Source organism: Cylas formicarius, unplaced genomic scaffold, assembly GCF_029955315.1.
Source record: "Cylas formicarius isolate icCylForm1 unplaced genomic scaffold, icCylForm1.1 PGA_scaffold_9__14_contigs__length_23061073, whole genome shotgun sequence".
NCBI lineage: Eukaryota > Metazoa > Arthropoda > Insecta > Coleoptera > Brentidae > Cylas > Cylas formicarius.
Window position 1 is genome coordinate 11,200,294 of NW_026844365.1, and position 21,124 is coordinate 11,221,417.

The 21,124-nt window shown below is 37.8% G+C and overlaps 2 protein-coding genes across 3 annotated transcripts in view; both read right to left on the reverse strand.

The window, feature by feature from the left end:
* The window catches only part of LOC132707893 (peroxidasin), a 52,394-nt gene that overhangs the window by 1,030 nt on the left and 30,240 nt on the right, over positions 1-21,124 (reverse strand). For both annotated transcript variants that reach the window (XM_060679905.1, XM_060679906.1), the window contains exons 4-11: positions 19,958-20,187; positions 19,581-19,892; positions 16,707-16,979; positions 13,894-14,162; positions 13,320-13,520; positions 3,789-4,036; positions 2,221-2,844; positions 1,151-2,014 (exon numbers count right to left, since the gene is read on the reverse strand). In XM_060679905.1, coding sequence (XP_060535888.1) covers positions 1,151-2,014; positions 2,221-2,844; positions 3,789-4,036; positions 13,320-13,520; positions 13,894-14,162; positions 16,707-16,979; positions 19,581-19,892; positions 19,958-20,187 — 3,021 coding nt within the window. The remainder of the gene's footprint in view (positions 1-1,150; positions 2,015-2,220; positions 2,845-3,788; positions 4,037-13,319; positions 13,521-13,893; positions 14,163-16,706; positions 16,980-19,580; positions 19,893-19,957; positions 20,188-21,124) is intronic.
* On the reverse strand, positions 5,660-12,747 carry LOC132707896 (uncharacterized). Its single transcript, XM_060679912.1, has 2 exons — positions 12,555-12,747; positions 5,660-7,392 (listed from the first exon to the last, which is right to left on the reverse strand). Exon 2 carries the CDS (start codon positions 7,386-7,388, stop codon positions 5,829-5,831), a length of 1,560 nt encoding a protein of 519 aa, XP_060535895.1. The 5' UTR covers positions 7,389-7,392; positions 12,555-12,747; the 3' UTR covers positions 5,660-5,828.

Consider the following 21,124-nt stretch of genomic DNA (forward strand, 5'->3'; position numbering starts at 1 on the left):
CAATGGAGTTTTACTACCGTGTTGTAGCTTTCGTGACCCGTTTCGTGAAATGAAAGGTGGCACCAACAGAAATGACATATCTATCTTGGATTTTTAGATACAGGGTGATTTTGAAAATGTTGAATGTTAAGAAATCCTTTGCAATTTGGTTATGAGTCAGCTTATGGAAAAGGTGAAAACTGATTTAGAAAGAGGTTTTTACATAGGATCCGGGGGCATAGTCAGTTTTCTTCTGAAGCTCACAAATTTCGATATACAAACTAAATTTTTTTGTTTAAAAACACTCTGTATATATATTTCTTTATAATTTTATTAGGTTTGTTATGAGTTTTTTTAGAAATATGTAACACATAAGAGCGCTATTTCAAATACATTCAAGTTTATTTTTTCAATGAGTAGGCGATGAATTTATTAAAAAAGTTGGTTACTTCTCAAAATTAACTTGTGTTTGTGCGATATTGAATATCGAATATATTGCTGGTTAACATGGATCATAGCAGGAAGAGAGGAGGTCGAAGTTTAAATAATAATTACCAAATGTCATGACTGACAACTAACACATATATAAGATTCTACGCAAAGAATCATATGCATGAGCATAAGTTAACGCATAATCGAAGGATACGAAGGATACTTAAAAATACAAAATAGCTATGACGCTTCTTTTTGTGGCACCTTTCATTTAATGAAAAAGCAGACTTGGGTCACGACAACCGTAACACGTTACCTTTATTAATTAATAAACTGTTCTGGCCTTTGGTAGTATGGCTTGAATAGAAGCAAAAGCTCTAGAAATTCTCAAATTCACAGTTTTTCATTTGATAATTTGCGGAGTGTGGGCGGGAAGCATTAGGTGTCATAAGGGCCATGTTTTTTCTACCCCTTTGAAGTTGGTTCATTTACCACACCCGCCAAAAACTACACAGTATCACTTTTTAATTACAATTGGCAAAAGTCGTCGTTTGAACTGCTGCAAAAGGACTGTATAACCTTACTCGTACCGTCAGGTCGATTCATCCTAACTAGCGCCATCAACCGAAAACGTCATTGGAATTAAAAAGTAAAAGGGTTCATTTGTAGTTTCATTTTGTAAATACGAAACGCGTGGCGACGAAATTGCTCGTTCGAACCACTGGCAACGTCCACTCACCTGTGAATATTCATCGCTGCCAAATCCAACGCGACAGCGTGTGCGGTCTCAAACAGGTGCTCGGTGAGGTCGGTGTTCAGGTTCTCGGCGGGCAGCTTCTTCTTCGCGGGAGCGACGTACATGCCCCGTAACAGGGGATCGATCCCGCCCTCCTCGACGATGCGCCACGGCGAGAAGAACGCCTTGTGGAGCGGTAGGTGACCCTCCCGGATCGGCGAATAGTTCCAGTCCAGCCTGTTCAGCACCGGATTGATGAGGGTGTGACCGAAACGCAGCGCCGCGGTGGCGAACACGTTCGATATGCTCGGCTCCAGCTGGGGATCGTAGCCCGAGTAATCGCCCAACTGCCGCACCCCCTCTGGTCCGACGATGAAGTGCAACCAGTGTTTGTAGGTTATGTGTTGGACGGCGGCGCCGACGATTTTGCGCGCCTCGTGGTAGAGCATGTCGCCGTCCCAATGGGGGTTGAGGTACCGCAGTTCCTCGGCCAAGCGGTTGTGTTCCCTCATCCACAGGGTGTGCATCGCGGTGAGTCCGCTCTGTTCGTTCGCCCTGATATCGCCGGCCAGGAAGCACGCGACGTCGCTCTCCGACAAGTTCCTACGACAGTCCATACCTTGACCGCCGGCGTACGGCAACAGGGCTTTCCTGCCGTCGAATACGGGACCCTCTTTTAATTTGCCGAGGGGCGCGTCCAAGTCCCGGATTTCCTTCGCCAGCTCGTCGGAGAAACCGTAGACCATTGACGCGTCGATGTACGACGTTAGCTGATTGATTTGCTCCCTGTGCTGGACGGTGTCGAAGAAGATCGACGTCATTTCCGAGCCGCAGATGGCGCTCGATCGGATAAAGTCTATGCACCTCCTGTCAACATAATCAAGGTTTCCATTTTAATGAAACGCAAACCTCTTAAATTTTGGCAGTGCTGGACATTTTTTTTTTTACTCAATATAACGTTAATAAAAGGTTGACGCTTAGGGGACTCGCCCTTGCCCCAAATGCCAATATCACGACAACAGCAAATTTATGAATGACTTATCCTTTCACTTTTTTCACCCTTAGAAGCTAACCTGTTCTTAATCCTCGGGTCGTCCGACGGTACGTCCATCGGGTAACAGGGGGCGGCGTAGTCGCACGATTTTTTACAGTCGATGCCGTCCCAGCTCTCGGAACTGACCGAGGGGGTCGCGTGGTCGAGGTCGTGGTCCAAAAACTGACCCCACTGCATCACCATGTGCGTGATTTCCGGATCGGGCGTTATCTTAGCGGTCGAGATCACTTCGGTCGACACCTTACGCGATGGCGGCTTTGGGTAACCGTTGTACAAGCGCGTCTTATCCCACCCAATGGGTTTGCCGAAACCGTCCTCGTAAACGGGCTTCAGGACTCTCCTGAATCCGGTCAACGACGCGCCCCACGTCGGGTGTTGCAAGTTGTTGCAGGTACCGTCGATACTCCGATACTTGGAGTGGAAGCACATGTCGGTGCAGTTGTTAGTATGGCGGTGTGCCATGCAACCGGACAGTTTCGCGATCAGATCGAGTTTTTCCGGTGACAAAATCTCGCGATAGCTGAAGCTGGACGTGTTGTTCATGGAAACCGTTTCTTTCTCGATGTGTCGCCGGATGTTGACCAGGGTTCTTTCGTATACCTCGGCGGCACGCGCGAGTTCCCTGGCCGGGGCATCCGGGTACCTGACGACGTGATGCGATAGTAGGGCGAGGTCGATACGAGTGGGATAAAGACCAGAAATGCGTTCGATTTCATGATAAGGTTAATCCCACGATTTTCCAACCGATAAAACTCAGCCAAGAGGCCAGCGCGTGGGAGAGCCCGAAGCAATGAGTTGTTATTTTATATTTTGATTATTTTAAAATTTTTGTGAGTTAATAAATTTATTTTGACTACTAGGAGTTCATTTGCACATTTTAGTTTTGACTAAATGATCTCGGCTCTGAGATCATTTAGAAAGAATTTCATTGTTTCGAAGTAGTTCATCTGAACTACTAGTTAAGATCACCGTTTTAAATCCTCTTTACCGTTCGAGTACTTTTAACGAAAATCAAAATATATCTTAGACATATTAATAGGCCCAATAAGTTTCGGCAAATTTATTACCCGAAACCGATTATGAGTGTCTAAATATTGGTATCACACATTTCAAATTTGGTCTTAAATGATACCACAATCAGATTATTGGTTCTGTATTTCCAATTTTGATACTTACAAAGTAGTAATTGCATAATACACTATTGACAAATAATCACGAAGTCCATTGAATAGTCTCCAATTATTAAAAAACATCCAAACACAACCAAACAAACACGGTTTGTTTGGTTCCCAAACGTTGACAGTTACCAATCAAAATTGTCAATGCTATGTCATCATATCACACATGATGGTACACACAGGTTAAAAGGGAAGTGTTAACGTAATCAGAGGTAAATTTGCACTGGTTTACTTGATAAATCAGCGGTTTATTTGAACTACTCCTAGCAAATAGGTTAGGACGGGCTGCTTTCGATCAAATTTAACTCCGCTTGGCGCCGCCAGAGAACACTGTTACTCGAATTATTATTATTACTATTTTTCATACACAAAAACGCACAAAGAGAAAGCAAAATCACCGGATTCGTACCTGATGATCCGGAACAGTTCGGCAGCCGACGGGTTCTTGCTGTGTAGGAACCTGTCGATAGTGTTGTTGATCGCCTGGTCGATCTCTTTCGACGCCTCGGTGAAAGCAATCTTGATGAACTTGTCGCCGACCCCGCCGGGTTTCTCTTGATCCGGATCGCCCCGCACGGTGATGTAACCCCAGGCGCTGTCCCTGCCGTGTTCGTTCACGGCGACGCACTCGTATCGTCCCTGGTCTTCGGGCGCCACCTAAAAGGTGCACGCGCGAAGCCCTTATAAAATATCTGGCTTCTCTACATTTGTATGAAGTGGCTCAAGTTGATTGGTAACAATTCTACTGTTGACAATTAAGATTTTTGTATGGGTTAGTTAAGTTTTTTTTTTTATAGTTTTGAAAATAAAACTAAAAAAACGACACTATTGGAAATTAACAAGGGTATAATCTGTCTTAATCTTTATCGTGCTGGCTTTTGTCCGCAATTATGGAAGTTACCTGCCGACGGTAATAAAACTCGGGTCCGGTGGTATTAAAATACGAATTATTAGGAACAGTTTTGGTAAGAATTTTTTTTTTTTTTGTTTATTTAGGTTGGTATATTATTATTAAATTACACCAAAAAAAAAAAACGATGACATTAAATATCTATGCATAATTACATTTTTATGCTAAATGTCTAAATCTGATTCTATTTCACTAAGTCACGTTATTTTTGTTTTGCGAAAATTGGATATTTAATATTTATGGCTCAAAAATTCTAAATTTAGGCATCAGTGAAACAGTATCCCAAATCTCGACAACACTTCATTGGACCCTTTATTTGCAACTATTTGAGGATACGCATAAAAAATGGTTTGGCCTGTAGGCAAGGAATGTTGAAACTACACATAGAAAATTGTCTCAAATAATACATGTTCGGTGTCACGTTTGGCAAAAAAAATTTTTTTGGTAATCCAAAACAATCGTTTTGTTGAATTTTTGCGAGTAACTCTTTTAAAATCATGGAAGGTTTGAGTCTTGTGTTTATGTAGAGCATTTTAAATTGTTACTTTACTAATTTCTAAAGCACTTCTATCGGAATTTAGTGTTTTCAATTTTGCCTGGAATTCGTCACGTGCTGGAAATGTGAACGAACACAAATTAAACTTTGTGCTGAAAATTTTGCTATATGTCACAAGTTGAACATTTCGTTAATGTCCAAACTTTCTGAAACATATTTTTTCTTAGATTCGTGCAAGCTGTAATGGGATAACCAACTTATGTGCTTGCATACAGCTTTAATAGATTCTGGACATAATTTCCCATGCTTGGAACTATACATTCCTCGCTTGTCTTTTTCATACGTTCCTGTAGCTTTTAAGATTTTCTGACTGTATTCCACTTTGTGTTTACTCATCCGTGAACTGATTGGAATGCTTTAAAACACGCGTTAATTTCCTTTTTTCACTCCCGTCTGTAAAATACCTAATTACGCACCGACCTAGCGTGCAGGAAGCGTCACTTTACCACGACAGTTTCGTTTCCCACGGATCCGGGACATTTCGGACATTTCCGGAATTTTACTGCACGCTTTAAATTGTGACGTTTGTCATTTCTGACGGTCATGTCAGTGAAGTATTCTTGTTGCTTTGCGAAAATGTACCCAAGAAGTAACGGTCGTAGAAAAAGTATAGTATGCACAATAATAAAAATTAGGTATTACATAAGTTAAGGTTTTCTAACGAAGGATCTCGTTTTTAAAAAACACTTTTTTTGTTTTACAAACAGAACTACGAGGTTTTCTTTAACCCGCTACAAGGAGAACTGGACGCAAAGCACAAAGTTGTTATATATATAAAGTTTTTATGCAAGCGTCGCGTCGCAGATACTGGGAATACTGAAGCTAGCATTTCATCAGCATATTCTATCACATAATTCCTCCCTCCGAAGTGGAAAACAACAGGGACGAAGGGTTGTTTTCGGAAGACTAGTCGTTCTTGGTTTTCTTGGAATCTTGCAGCAAATGGCTCTTGTAGATTTTCCATGCTATAACTATTAACAAGATTAAAATAAACATGATTCCTGTTGAAGTGGCGAGACTCCAAGTGACTGGATGAATTTCATAACCAATGTCGGGGATCGATGATTTCGCAGCAGTAGTTTTTTGATCGTATTGAGATCAATCGATTGTAGTTGGAGTGGCTGGTACTTTACATCGTGATGTTCCATATTTTCAATTTTAATGGGTGGCAGTGAGAATGGGTTTGCTTTAAAAATTTCTTCTTTATTCCAAAGCTCAGTATTTTGGGTACTTATACCACAATTATATGGAACATTGATTAGGCAGGCTTCTTCAATAAAAGCTATTTCTTTGTTTTGACAATTCATTTGTAATTTAAGTTTCTGTTCCGATGGTATTATCAAAACAAATCTACTAGTGATTGGTCGTATTATATGCGTTGAAACATTTACATTGACTACGTGGCAATTTTTGTTTTCGGCATATTTAATGAGGGTTGTCACACAATCACCGATGGGCTGGGTAAGTTGATTTTCGCAAACGTAGGTGTCTTCAATGATTGGGCAGATTGATTCTTGATATTGTTGCATGTCAGTGCCCAATATTAGGTAGGGTGAATTAGGTATAATTAAGGAGTGATTCACAGGTACTGGGAACAGGTGGAATATTTCAAAAATATCTTTAAGAAAAATCGGAATATGGACGGCAAAAATTATTTTATCTTTTGTAAATTTAACTTGTAAGTTTGCTAACTGATAATAATTATTTTGATTTTCAAAAATTAGAATTTGATCATCACCATAGAGAACAGTCAATTTAAAAATTATTTGTTCTAATTCAGCCGCCGATATTACTACAGGATGTAATGTGTTTAATTTCGCAAATGTAATGGCATTTTCTAAATTATCCAAAAAAGTTATAAAACTTTGGCAATTTAGAATAATTTGCTTTAGTGTATTTTGAGCTTTAATGAAAGTAGTTATGTCAGTAATAGTTTTATTTGAATTATATTCAAAAATGTCTATATGTTTTTTAATAGCTTCTTGATTTTTCTGTAGAAGTGTTATAGTATCATTATAGTTGTCAATCAGCTGTTGAATCAACGAGGTTTGCTTTTTTAGTTGGATGTCAGATGAATGTTTACTACGCACAAGTTCTGTGATAATTTTATCGTATTTTTGTCCATCCTCTGAATCGAGAGTGCCAAAAAGCCATTTCGATAATTTACCTACATTTATTAAACCTCTTTTTGTACGGTTATTAGGTTTTATGTTACCAAGTTTAAATTTTACTTGAGTAATTAAATATCGAACATTATTAAGTAAATTATTTCCATTAATATAGTGTACATTCTGATAATTATGTTTATTTGTATAGTTTAATGATTTTGAGATTACAGCGTAAGCGTATTCTAAATTACGTAATTGATTAAAAAGTTGAGATGTTTCTACAAAATGCAAAAATGTATGTTGATGTTGAATTATTCGAGCATTTCCTAAGCGGAAGGGGAGAAGTGGTGTTTTAATTGGGATAACTTCAATATCATTATTCGCTATCACTAATAACAGCGTAGCTGCAAGAAGGAACAGCGTTGTCCGGTTCATTAACCTGCGAAGAAGAAAAAGCTTTAGGTTTTTGGATCTGAGATTTATGAATTATTTTTTTATTTTTTGTAATAATTTTATTCCCAATATCTTGATCTATAATAACAGGTTTTCTTCGGGGTTTGTCCTTACTACGTTTTGCTGTTTTGTCAGTAACGTAAACCTTTGTATTTTGTTTCATTTCAGGTGGATTTTCTCGTTTTTCGATTTGTTTTTCATTTAAACGTATTTTTGTTTCTAACGATGTTTCGTAAATTTGTTGATAGATAGTTTTTAGTCTTTCACGTCTATCTGTGATATAATTATTTACAATGATTTCATCCGTTAAATCAAAGGGATCTAAACCGTTTACTTTTCCATTAATAACGTCAAAAGGTTTTTGTTTTGTTACGCTATGCATTGATGAATTATAACCTATAATGGCGTATTTTATTAAATTTTTAGGGGCTTCTTTAGGTTCTTTTAATTTTAGTACCCTATATAATTCAACAAGAGTAGAGTGAAATCTCTCTATTGGACTATTACTATTAGAATTGCCGGGAGTTGTAAAATGAATTCCAATTTTATGCAATTTACAGAAATCTAAAAGCAAAGACGTTTTAAATTCCGTACCATTATCACACGTTATTTGTTGAGGTAGGCCGTGATGACTTATAAAGGTCGCTAAACCGTCTAAGATAGCAATTGCTGTGCAAGCGGGTTCTAACGGATAAGCTTGGGCGTACCGTGAAAATACGTCTATAATTGTAAGAAATTTTACGTTACATATTTGAAAAGTATCCATATGGATGGATTCTAATGGTTCAGAAGGGGTCGGTGTCAACATAAACTTTAATTTTGGTGGATGTCGATCATATTTTGTTTGTTGGCACGTGTCACAATTATTAATATATTCAGTTAAATCAGTTTTCATATTTGGCCAATAATAGAGCCTTTTTAATGCTATTAGGCTTTCATTAATTCCTCGATGACAGGTTTTTTCATGATGATATGCAATTAGGTCTTTTTGTTTTGTCCTGTCAGTGACGTCAGTTAAAAGAGTTTTCGATATTACCAATTTGTAAGCACGGTTTTTAAATGTATTTGGTAACAAAACAGATAGTTCTCGATTTAAATCTATTTCGGTATTTTGTACATAAAGGCAGTACATTTTTGTTGGATCCAAATAATCTAAAAAGAATTTAATTATTTCATTTTGATAGTTTTGACTTAAATAAACAGAAAATCTAGATTTATTTTGGAATGGGTAACTCCTAATCACGTGATAACGACCGTTTGTTTTTTGGTTAAATATTATTTGATTAGAGTAAGTATTTAAAATATTTTCGGTAATTGGTATATTTAATATTGGATCTTCAGCTGCTGAGTGTACTGTCTCACCAGTATTAGGAATATTTGGCGGTTTAAGTTGAATGTCCGAGATGATATTAATTTTTGGAGTGTTTACATTTTCTAGAGGGTTAAACACGTCTTCAATTTGTTCCAATTGTTCAAGGCTTATATTTTGATCTTCTTCATGTATGTATTTATCGATATCTTCATTAATATCTCCAGGATTTCCGAAAAGTGACTCTTTATCTATCATATTTAGTTCGATGCGTGATAGGGCATCAGCGTTAGTGTTCAGTTTGCCCTTCCTATAATGAACTATGTAATCAAACTCTTCCAGTTTTAGTCGCCATCTTAGCAATCTGGAATTTGGTTCTTTCATATTAAACAGGTATTGTAGAGGTTTGTGATCGGTAACTATCACAAATTTTCGGCCAAATAAATATGGTCGGAAATATTTTGTTGACCACACGATTGCTAATAATTCTTTCTCTATGGTTGAGTAATTGCTTTCAGCCGGGTTCAATGTCCTAGAGGCAAAGGCTATGGGAAGATCACTACCAATTTTTCCTTGGCTGAGAACCGCTCCTATAGAAACATTAGAGGCGTCCGTTGTCAATATAAAAGGTTTTTCGAAATCTGGATATTGTAGTATTGGATCATTGCACAAGATATTTTTACAAAGATCGAATGCTTCTAGAAATTCTGGCGTGTGTTCGATGGTCGCTCCTTTCTTTAGGCAATTTGTGAATGGCTTGGTGAGTTTTGCAAATCCGTTAATAAATCTTCTATAGTATCCTAGAAGGCCTAGAAAAGATTTTATGTCTTTTGCTGTTTTCGGTACAGGAAATTTCTGGATTGCAATAATTTTCTTGGGATTCGGTTTAATTCCGTTTTTTGTTATTATGTGACCCAAAAATTCTACTTCGGTTCGTAGGAATTCCGTTTTATCTAGTTGAATTTTTAGTCTAGCTTGTCGCAGTTTTTGGAAAACAAGTTTAAGATGTTTGATGTGTTCTTCTAGGGATGACGAAAATACTATGATATCGTCCATGTATACTAGACAAACCTTTCCCTGTACATCACGCAAAACATTATCCATGACGCGCTGGAATGTCGCGGGGGCGTTTTTCAATCCTAAAGGCATTCTAACAAAATCAAAATGACCATTCTCGACACTAAAGGCTGTTTTTTCAATTGATTCCGGATCCATTTCGATCTGATGAAAACCAGATGAAAGATCGATAGTTGAAAAATAATTACACCGTCCCAATTTATCGAGTATATCATTTATATTAGGCAATGGATAGCGGTCGTCTATCGTTTTCTCATTTACCTTACGAAAGTCACAAACAATCCTCCATTTTTGCTTGCCGCTGGCGTCAGGTTTCTTCGAGACTACCCAAATGGGGCTGCTCCAAGGGCTTTGGCTATGTCTAATGATGCCGTCGTCTAACATTTTATTAATTTGCCGTTGAACTTCCTCTTTATGGATAAAGGGGTATCTATATGATTTAGTGTATACAGGCAATTCATCCGTTGTTCTTATACAATGTTTGATTTTATTGGTGAATGTTAACTTTTTGTTTTCATGATGGAAAATATCGTTATATTCTTTACAAAGCCTTATTATAGCAGATTTTTCTTCTAAATTTAAATGTTCGCAACGAATTATTTTGGAAATGTCGCATTTACTAAATTGTTCTTTCTGTTTTGGTAAGATGTGTTCTAAATTAAAAAGTTCAAAATTTTCTTTATGAAAGTCCGGAAAAGATAAAACTTTTAGAGGTTGTGGGAAATTTAACGTTATATTTTTCTCAGTGTAATTAAAAACTTCTGTTTGTGCAAAACCGTTTTTTGCAGTAGTAAGTGTTTCTGGAAAATAGAGACCTTCAATGACTTGCTCGGGAATAATAACATCATTGTTTTGTGTTACTGGAATTCTTACGTTAACAATTTCGTGTGCATTCACAGTAATACAATATACTTCGTTTTGTGGTTGTCTAAATAAAATTGGTATATTAGTTGTATTATTCCTTAATTGTTTATTGACAAGATCGATAGAAAAATTAAAACGTTTTAGGTCGTTTAATCCTATTATACCGTCAAAAAATTTATGAAAGTCAAAAAGAATAAAAGATAGGTTGGTATTAGCCTTTAATTCTGGGAAAGCCGTAATATCTGCTTTAAATAGAGTTTCCTTTTCACCAGTTCCTGTTTTAATAATAGTTGGGGAATGATATATTTTTTCATAATAAAATTTTTCTGCAATGGAAGGTCGAAGAATCGAGTGAAAACAACCAGTATCAATTAAAAGTTTAATTGCGGGTTCTTTAATCTGGATGTACGGTAAACTATTATTAATTTAGGTATACATTTCTAATGTCATTTCGTTGAGTCGCATTGGCTCGTTATTGTAAAATTTTGAGAGATTTGATTTTCAATTTCAGGGTGTTCGTCAAAATTTTGAGTGTCATTAAAGTATTCAGTTTGATTTGAAAATTCAATTTCAGAGTATTCGTCTTGGTGAATATTTTCATTTTGAAATACCGCAGATGTTTCATCTATTTGTACCGCGTTACTTTCGTCGATTTGGTATAATTCTTGCGAAATAAAATTTCTAGGGCCAGTAGGTTTGAAATGGTTAATTTGATTATTTTGACGTGGTATAGTATAGTTTGTTCTTGTTGACATAGGTTCGGGTTTATTGTTAGGTACCTGACCTGTCGGTTTAAATACGTTCTTAGGTGGGCCAAAAACTTGCCTATTTGTAGGAAAATTTCTTGGAACTTCGCGTGGTTGAGGCATATTAATTGGACCTCTGGGAAAACTATTAGTCTGGGGAGTAAACTGATTTTGATCATGCCTAATTCTAAAATTTTGATTATGGTGATTATTGTTTTGAAAATAATTTGTAGGGCGAATCGGTTGTACATAATTAAAATTTTGGTTACTAAAATAATTTGGATTTTGTGAAAATTGTTTAACGGGTTCGATAGAAGTATTAGGTAAAACTTTTGATTGAATTGGAGTTCTGAAGATATTTTGTGTATATTGAAAATTTTCCTCTTCAATAATTTGGGTCATAGCTAATTCTATACAGCTTGGATTTTTAAGTCTTATAATACTTTGTAATTGTCAAATTTGATCGTATTGACGTAAATGAATTACTTTGCTTGCATTATCCATAGTATCGGCAGGAAATGCATTAATTTTTTGAGCAAGGATACTTCTTAAAACTTGTAATCTTTTCCCAAAATCTAAAGGATGTTCATTTTTAAAGGGGGTGGCCATAAACAAATCCTGTTCTAAACATTCTAAGTTTCGTCTATCGCCAAAACAATTTAACAAAGCTACTTTAATATTGTCCCACGTTACTAACTCCATTCTACAGCCTACTAGAATTTGTGCGCGATCAACAAGTTTCATTCTTACAGTTCTTAACAAATATTGTTTTAAAATTTCGTCGTTTCCTTGACCATATGTATCAAAAAGGAAATCTCCAGCTGATAGAAAACTATTTAAAGTGTTGGAATCACCATTATATGGCAGAATACTATCTATAAACATTTTTAACAAAGTGTAATTTACACCTGAATTCGACGATTGATTAGAATTCATTTTCAAATTGATTTGACTATTCTCTACTTTCTTTTCCACTAAATTTAACGAAGTAAAAAACGCACTTAAATTGTCGACGTCTTTATCTTCGTTCATAAATTTAATTGATTTTGAAATTTCTTAAAATTGAACTTAAAACTAAGAATCCTTAAAATTATTTCCACCGTCCTAACCAGGGAAGATGAAAGGAGAACAATAGGAATTTTGGGCACTAACCTTGATTTCTCTTAGTCGTCAGCCTATTCTTCCTATTGGAATTTTCCTTGCGTAGCACTGCTTGCGGGGGTGATTTCTTGCCTTCCTTGCCCTCAGTCGAACTCAATCACGTTGGGTTTGTCAGACAGTCTATCACAGGTTCGTTTTGGAGTTTAAGGGTTGAAACCCACGTTTCGCGATCAAATCGTCCCGATGACGTGGCTTTGACCGAAAACTACCCCAAATCCGTCACGACTGCGCCAGTTAAGGTTTTCTAACGAAGGATCTCGTTTTTAAAAAACACTTTTTTTGTTTTACAAACAGAACTACGAGGTTTTCTTTAACCCGCTACAAGGAGAACTGGACGCAAAGCACAAAGTTGTTATATATATAAAGTTTTTATGCAAGCGTCGCGTCGCAGATACTGGGAATACTGAAGCTAGCATTTCATCAGCATATTCTATCACATAATTCATAGTGCCATTTTTTGTTTATTAAACATTATATGGAAATTAAATGATAAAAAATAATCGCCTCTTGACGTTATAATTGACGATTCCATTAAATTCTTATCCAAGGTAGACTTTTCTGAAATAGCCTAGAATGAACCATGAAATCCAAGGTACAAAAAAATAGATTTTTTGGAGTCCTTTTTACAGAATTGTATTTTCGGACACACGTTTAGTAACCAAACTTATGTTATTTTTTAATGTTCTAACCAGAAGAGGAGCAGTAAATTTCAACATTGGAGTGGGGCGTTAATTTTGTTAAGAGTAATCTTCGTACCTTGTAGATGTAAAGGTTGCCGGTTAGGGAGATCTTGTAACGACCGGTACGCTGCATTCGGGCGCCATCTTTCTGCCACGTGATACCGGGATTCGGGTCTCCGGACGCTTTGCAGGGCAGCTCGATGGTGGTGCCGATCAGCGCTTCGATGTTGTACGGCTTGTAGACGAGCTTCGGCGGTCGCGTGTCGAACTGAGCGATCTGCAAACCGATAACTCTTCCTTCGCATTCTGAACGATTGCGGCAAAACCCGAATCTTTCAATGATTTTATAAGTGAATAAGTATTAAATAAGTACAAAATGTAAAAGAAGAAGAGGGAAAAAAAAAGTTTTTTGTAGAGGGGTCAATATGAAAATCGAAAGCTTCGATTCCAAAATACAAGATGATTAATTCAAAATACATGGAAAATCATCATCGAAAAAACAAAAACAAGTCTAGATAAACGGATTTTTTACAATACGATAAATATTTTTTGCCGGACTTTTTAATGTGCTTTAAACAATTGTCCATTTTCATTATTTATATTTTTTTTATTATTTTTTGTCCTACGTGCTTTATAAAGCGACAACCCACCTCCACTTTGGCGCTGACTTCGCGGGTCCCCACAGAATTCCGCGCCTCGCAAATGTACAGACCCGAGTCCGACTCTTTGGCGCGGTTTATTTCCAGTACGGACCTGTCGGCATTGTAAAACACGCGCTCGTCATTCGGGAGAACTTCGAGGTCGTTCTTGAACCACGTGATCTCCGGTTCGGGAGTTCCGGACGCGACGCACTCCAGCCTGACGTTGTTCCCGGTCAGGGCGTGGACGTTCTCTGGCTGGATGGTGAATATGGGGGCGACTAAACGATTACCCGGGGTTTAATGTGCGTATCGCGATATGACTGACGTAACGCTACGGCTATTAAGTAGATGTGTATTAGGTATAGTTGGACCGCCAATCTATCGAATTCATTATTATTGTGGTTGGTTGTCAAAAGAACCGCGGCGAGTGGCTGAATGAAGACAGGGACGGACTCATTGCTGATAAAATGAAAAATGTTACGGGGCGAGAGTCTGTTTTTACAAAGTTTTTCATACGAATCATTTTGAAAGCACTCGAGAACAACTCTTTATCTATTCATCTGCAGCCAATGGCTATTTTATAGACAGCAGTAGGTGTGTCAAACCGGTGTGAAGTTGCCGCCCGCGCCGAGCGATTCCTTATTGCTTATTTCAACCCTTAATCCCCAAGTTGCTTTATTTAAATTATCACGGAAAATCCATTTTGTGATTATACGTTAGTGGTATCAGCGCAATCGCTGCATATAGATCGGAACATAGCTTAAAAAAGTATTTTATGTTTCCGCAAAATCCGCTTTTTGCTTATTTCAACCCCCAATCTCCAAGTTGCTTTATTCAAATTTTGATAAAGTATCCCCCTTGTGATTATACGTTAGTGGTATCAACGCAATCGTTGCACATATACCGGAACCTATCTAAAAAATATATTTTCTATTTTTCAAACAACAGTTTCTAAAAAATATTTTATGTATGCCAAAGTATTTTTTTAAGATATACTTCAATGAAGTAGCATTAAAAATGTAATATTCTTATATGAATAAGTTAGAAAATATGTACAGTTTTTCTATAAAATGGTGGATCCCCGTCGCCGGGCCGCGCGTCTATGACGTAAACGGCAGGCATCCGTCGGCTAATGGTTGGAGTACGGGTAGAGGGGAATCGCTCCGCGAGGAACGCGGGCGACAACTTCAGACCGGTCCACGTTAACAATATACGAGATTAAAAGCAAAAATCTCTGTTTCGCTACGAAGGAAATGACGTGTTTATCGAGGACTCTAATAGATATGACATAACCTTAAAATCGTGTTATTAAAAGTGCAGCGTAATTGATTTTTTCGCAAACTTCAAAATTGTCTGCGTTATTCTAATTTAACCGTTATTGTAACTTTAACCCTTGCTTATAAATGGTTTTGCAGGAAATATACGCCAACGCACGACTGGAAGATTCGTCATTCAATAAAAAAGAAATGTTCATGTAAACCAAGGTCCGCAAATGCTTAGTTAAAATATAAAATGACTACTTTACAATTGGTAGAGTTCACCAAATAATATACCGATTTTACAACCTTTTATGGTTTTGACTTCGCAATGAGTTTAGGACCCGTCTGTTGTAAAGCGGAAGGGACTATTCTTTTCAGTACGTGTACCACAAGCCAGGACCGTATTTAAGACATTAGTCGACAAGAACTGTGCCGTGCGGACTGTTGTTTCTTAAGAGTAAGGGATTTTTTTTATTAAACTTTTACATTAATTCTAAAACAGTCCCTACTTGAGGTAGCTCGATTTCAAGTTGAATTTGCCGATTAGATAGGTTGATCTCCTATATTAAAAACACATTAGAATGCTCAAACTCAAATATTTTCCAAGGGAAGTAATATATAATCTTATGTAGGTAATTGATTTAAAATTGATGTTTTCTCAGTTTGCTATTGGTTCATTTGTGGGGGTTGGTGAAATCGTAAAAATTAACGTCTGAGATGACTAAAAACCGTATGCCACAGTACGTGACATAATTGTGAATGGTTTCCAAGAAAGAAAGAACCGGAAATATCATTCATTCATAAATTCATATCATCATCAGATTCAAGAAATTCGTGCTAAAAACGTCCCCATCATACATTTAGATGAGGCTTGGTTTGATAGCCACGATACGGCCAAGAAAGGATGGACTATTGGTAACAGCAGGAAATGTACGTTGAATGTGCGAATTTTGCGGGGAAACAATTTATCACACTGCGTGCGGGCTCTGAAACTGGCTGCACAATCGGAAAAAATACTGAATTCATCATCGATTAATCGAAAATAATATGTATTTTGAAAATTACTACACAAAGCAGTTATTAGAAGTTCTTACGACTGGAACCTTTGATAAGAAGTATAATATGGACAAGTTGGTCATATTGTCCGTCTTCCACTGATATGGGGTCACCTGAAATCCAGTTTAAGAAGAAACAACACCTCGCCGAAATTTAGTTCTGGGGCAATAGAATTAATAATAATAGAATAATCAACGAATGTTACTGATGAAACCCTTTGTACGCATGAAGTGCCGAAGTACCTTCATAAAGATTTACCCAAGTCAAATACCGGATTATGTCGTAAAAACGGTATATCGTTGCCAGAACTTTAAAAACAATTTGTTGAAATTTGGCAATGTAATTATATAATGACAAAGGGCAAATTTTGCTTCGACTAGACATTTTTTTTGGATGACGAATCCCGGCCGAGCATTGCCGCATGCCTATTGAAACACCCTGTATACCAGCACTAAATTATTTGGGCGCCGGGTTCCAGAAGAACCCCCCACACGATACAAAACTCACCGCTGATCAGAATGTGGGCGTCGGCGGTTATTCTGCCGTTGTAGTTCGCCGCCTCGCACATATACCGGCCGTGGTCGGAACCCTCTATGTGTCTGACTGTAAGACTCCCGTTCGGGTGAGTGATGTGACGGGAAGACGGCGCTATCTCGATCCCATTGAACGACCACTTTATCCGGGGGACCGGATAGCCGACGGCCTCACAGTCGAGCGTCACTTCTTCCGCCCCCGACGCGGTGGTCACGCTCCTGGGCACCGAGATGAACCGTGGCTGACCTGATGTCAAAATTTGACAGAAAAATTTTTAATTATTTTTATTTCCATGAACCGGATATTTGCGTTTTGTTTCGCGCTTCGTTTCTATAAATGGAATCGTCGCCTTCAAAACAAACAAAAGTGCGGTTCATTAGAGATACAAACGATGTTTTGGTCACAATACCCAAGTTCTTTTATGGACAACACAACTATTTTGTCACCCACAACCATCGGGATGTTTCACAATACACAGATTCCTGCAGCCACAATACACAATTTCTTTCATGTACCTAAAATATTCAACCAATATTCATTCTCGCCCAAAATATATAGGATACTCCCGCAATCTCCTTCATCCTTCTCCTTCATCTATAATACACAATTTCTTTCACCTACAATCCACCGCATGTTTTACCTATAATACACAAGCGTTTTGACCTAAAATATTGATCCAATATAAGCAAAATCATTCACCATCAAAATATATAGGATAATATCACCCGCAATACACGGGATCCTTCATCTACAAGACACAAGTTCTTATATATGCAGAATCTTTCATACACACTTTACACGATCTTTCATCCACAATACCCAGGATCCCGCACCTAAAATACATAGGACATTTCATTCAATATACGAACAACCTTGCACCTACAATACAACAAACAGGATATTCTACCTAGGTGGTTGAATTTATCAGCTTCTTAAAAATCAGTCAAAATAACTGTTCGGGATTCTCCCTCATAGTTCATAGGAAACATTTGGGTTATTTAAAATTGATTATTTAAATCAAAGTTTATTTTCGCGATAATTAATATTTTCACGGGATGTGCCTTTTTTTACATCTTGAGCCGGCACCGAAGCACGCTCTGGTTTGGTTGTACGGGCAGTAAATCAAGACCTGTGGCAACAAAATGAACGCGCGTGCTAAACACAACCGGCCTAATTCCACGCACTTTCCAGTTTTACCACCAAGATTACCACTACACCACCAGCGGCATACCGAACCAAAAACTTCAGGGCAAAAACCCGCAACAATAACTAAATAACTACCTAGTAAAGTCTGTTCATAGATATAAGAAAGTGATTAAGTGATACGAATTAAGGAAAGACCCGGGCAAGCTGTAAGAATGAAATATGGGCAACAGGTCCGTACTTTGCTTAGAATTTAATTATTTGGGGTTTTGTTAGGAAAGATTTATTTGTGTATGTATTTATGTTTAAATATATAATAAAATTACAAATTATTTTTATTACCTACTTAAATTACTTAAAATTATTCACATAATATATCAGTATCACTATCGCTATCATCGTCTGTTCTAATTATTATTTGTTCTATATTATTTGCAATATGGATATACGATTGTTCTCCTTTTTCTATATGTTTAACAGAGTTTACCCAACCTTGTGGAAGGACGTTAAAAACTTCGGTTTCTATAAGTTTGAGGACATTGGAGTTAACACCGGGAAAAGCATTGTTACGACGAATGGCAGCTTACAGTTGGTGCTAAACATGTTCAATGGGATTAAATATACAGTGGTAAGGTGGAAGCTTTAAAACTGTATGCCCTAGATTTTTTGCATAATTATCACACAATTTTTGGTATAATCTTTGTGAAAATAAATGTCGTTATTACACATGTAGTTTTGGATTGTTGCTATTGTGTCACATGAGGAAGGGGTCTTAGTCAACTGTCTACTGTGATAACTTGTATTGTCCATTACAATGACGCTAATAGGAGGAAATGTTTGGAACTAGTTTGTTTTTAAACCAAATTTCAAATAAATCAGCGGTGGTGTCTTCATCCAGAGAAGAATCTTTAATGTTTTTCGCGGACAGAGAAAGTCCATTTGGACTCCAACCATCTTTAGAGCCAGCATGCCTCTTTTTGATGGCGCGTTTGTTTTACACTTATCAGTTGAGTCAACCGAACCCTTTTCCGGGGTATCATAAGTGTCGAACCAGGTTTCATCGAAGTAAATAATTGGCCTTTGTTGTTCTCTGTAAATCCTATTTTTTTCTAGATATTCCAGTCGCCATTTCCGAATTCTAAAAGATTCCATTAAAACTTGCCTTTTGTCAATTTTTTTAAATCTAAAATACATGTGTTGAATACACTTCCCTAGGGTAGTTCTGCCACATTTAACACTGGTTTCATCTTTTTCAAGCCTCCTAATTAAGATGTTTAATGTAGGCCTCGCTTTGTTCCTGGTATAACTTCATTTTTTCCTCGCTGAAATGGGATTATTCACAATTTTCCATACAGCTAATGTTGGAATTTTCGTCAATGTGGCCGTTTCTTCTAAAGATGTTTGCTTGCTGGCACCACGTTCAATGAGAGTCAAATAAACATTGTTTATAACTTCCTTAGCCTCAATAGAATACATTTTGGCGGGAGTATCTCCTGAGATACACTAGACTCGCACATATTTTGCATAATTCGCACACGATGTATTACACACGAAATAAGAATGATTACTAATAAACTTAAACTAAGTAGTATACTAAACTTTAGGCAATAATCTCGTTGCATTGTATGTTAATGAGCACCCTTGGATAATCCCATTCAAAAGCAATTGGTCACTTTCTTATATCTATGAACAGACCATACCTACCGTAACGGTCGGCTTTCTCTTCGTTCGCATACGGCCCGTGTACGATCATCCTGGCCGGTCTCGATCGGATTTCTCCCTCGGGATTTTTCGCCAGACATTCGTAATAACCATCGTCGCTCTCTTCCGTGTTCTGCACCATCAGCGACCCGTTCTCCATCACCCTGTACTTGAAATCGTCGGGCACCAGTTCCTTGTCCCCTTTCATCCACACTATCGACGGTGTCTGGTCGCTTTGGACGGTACAGCTAAAGATCGCGGTGCCACCGATCGTGATGTCAACGTCCTTCGGGTTTTCGGCGATCTTCGGCGGTTCTAGTTTCGAAAAACGGATAACCGTAAAGAGACGACTCGCTCTGACCGCAAACTAACTCACTAACCGCAGTGGAAGTGTTTGTGGTCCATCCCGACCAGCGACATGCCCGACATTTCCGTGGGTTCTGCGCAGTTCGCGGACACCTGGAGGGCGTGGCCGGACAGCATCTTGCTGAGCCACGCCATTTTGCAGTCGCACACGAGCGCGTTGTGATCGAGCCGGAGCCGCTTGAGTTTTGGCAAGTAGTGAAATGCGCCCCGCGGTATCACCTTGATCCGGTTGTTGTAAAGATAACTGTAAAGTTCGGGAAGAGCATAATACTCAACGTTAATACGTTTATATTTATTTCATTATATTATACAGCGAAAAGAGTCTATGTGCTGTATACACATGGTCGGAAACATTCTTGGTGAAGGCGCCGGAGCTTCTGTAAGTTTTCATAGTTGGTCTCGATTTTAGCAAGTACGTGGACGCTGTGTTTCCAAAAATGGGGATTGAAGGAGTGTGGTATTGTTCATTGCATAACCCAGTGGCGGTTCTCAGAAAAATTTTCTTTTTACCCTTTAATAACACAAAAGATAAATTTCACAATTAATTTTATGCTTTATGGGGATAGGCGCACATGGCCGAACATAGTAGGCCCGCACCTGTATTGCGTGTTGCCTAATGCTAAGTACGGAAAAATACAGGCACCAAAAACTGCTCACTGGGAAAGCGTTTGGCAACATTTAGCAACAAGCGCCACAGATTTTTGACAATCGATTTAAAGCATTCCATTCATTCCTTCAATAATATAAGTAAAAAAATATTTCGCAAATCAACTGTGACTGGATTTTGTTTACGGCTTTTTATTCAAATTCTCAAAGTTGTCATTGCTATAGCGGCCGGCGTAATTTCTTTTTGAGTTTCTCTTATACACAATTTGGTTATTTTCCACGCAAACATCTTCATGATAGTCAATTAACGGTAATCCCCAGTTTTTTGTGGGGCAGGCATCGCGAAAAACTGCTAATTTCTTGAAATTGAAACTGCTGTTACAATTTTTTTTTCAAAGAAACTTCCACAAGCTACTGTAATAATATTTACAGAGCTTGACTAAAACCGGTTCGCATTCTACTCTGTAGCTGCATATATGTATATCGTTTGAGGGGGCAGAGCTAAAGGAGGTGCATCAAATTTATCTTGATAACATTTTCAATGGCAGAAACTTTTTTGTTTTTAGATATCTAGT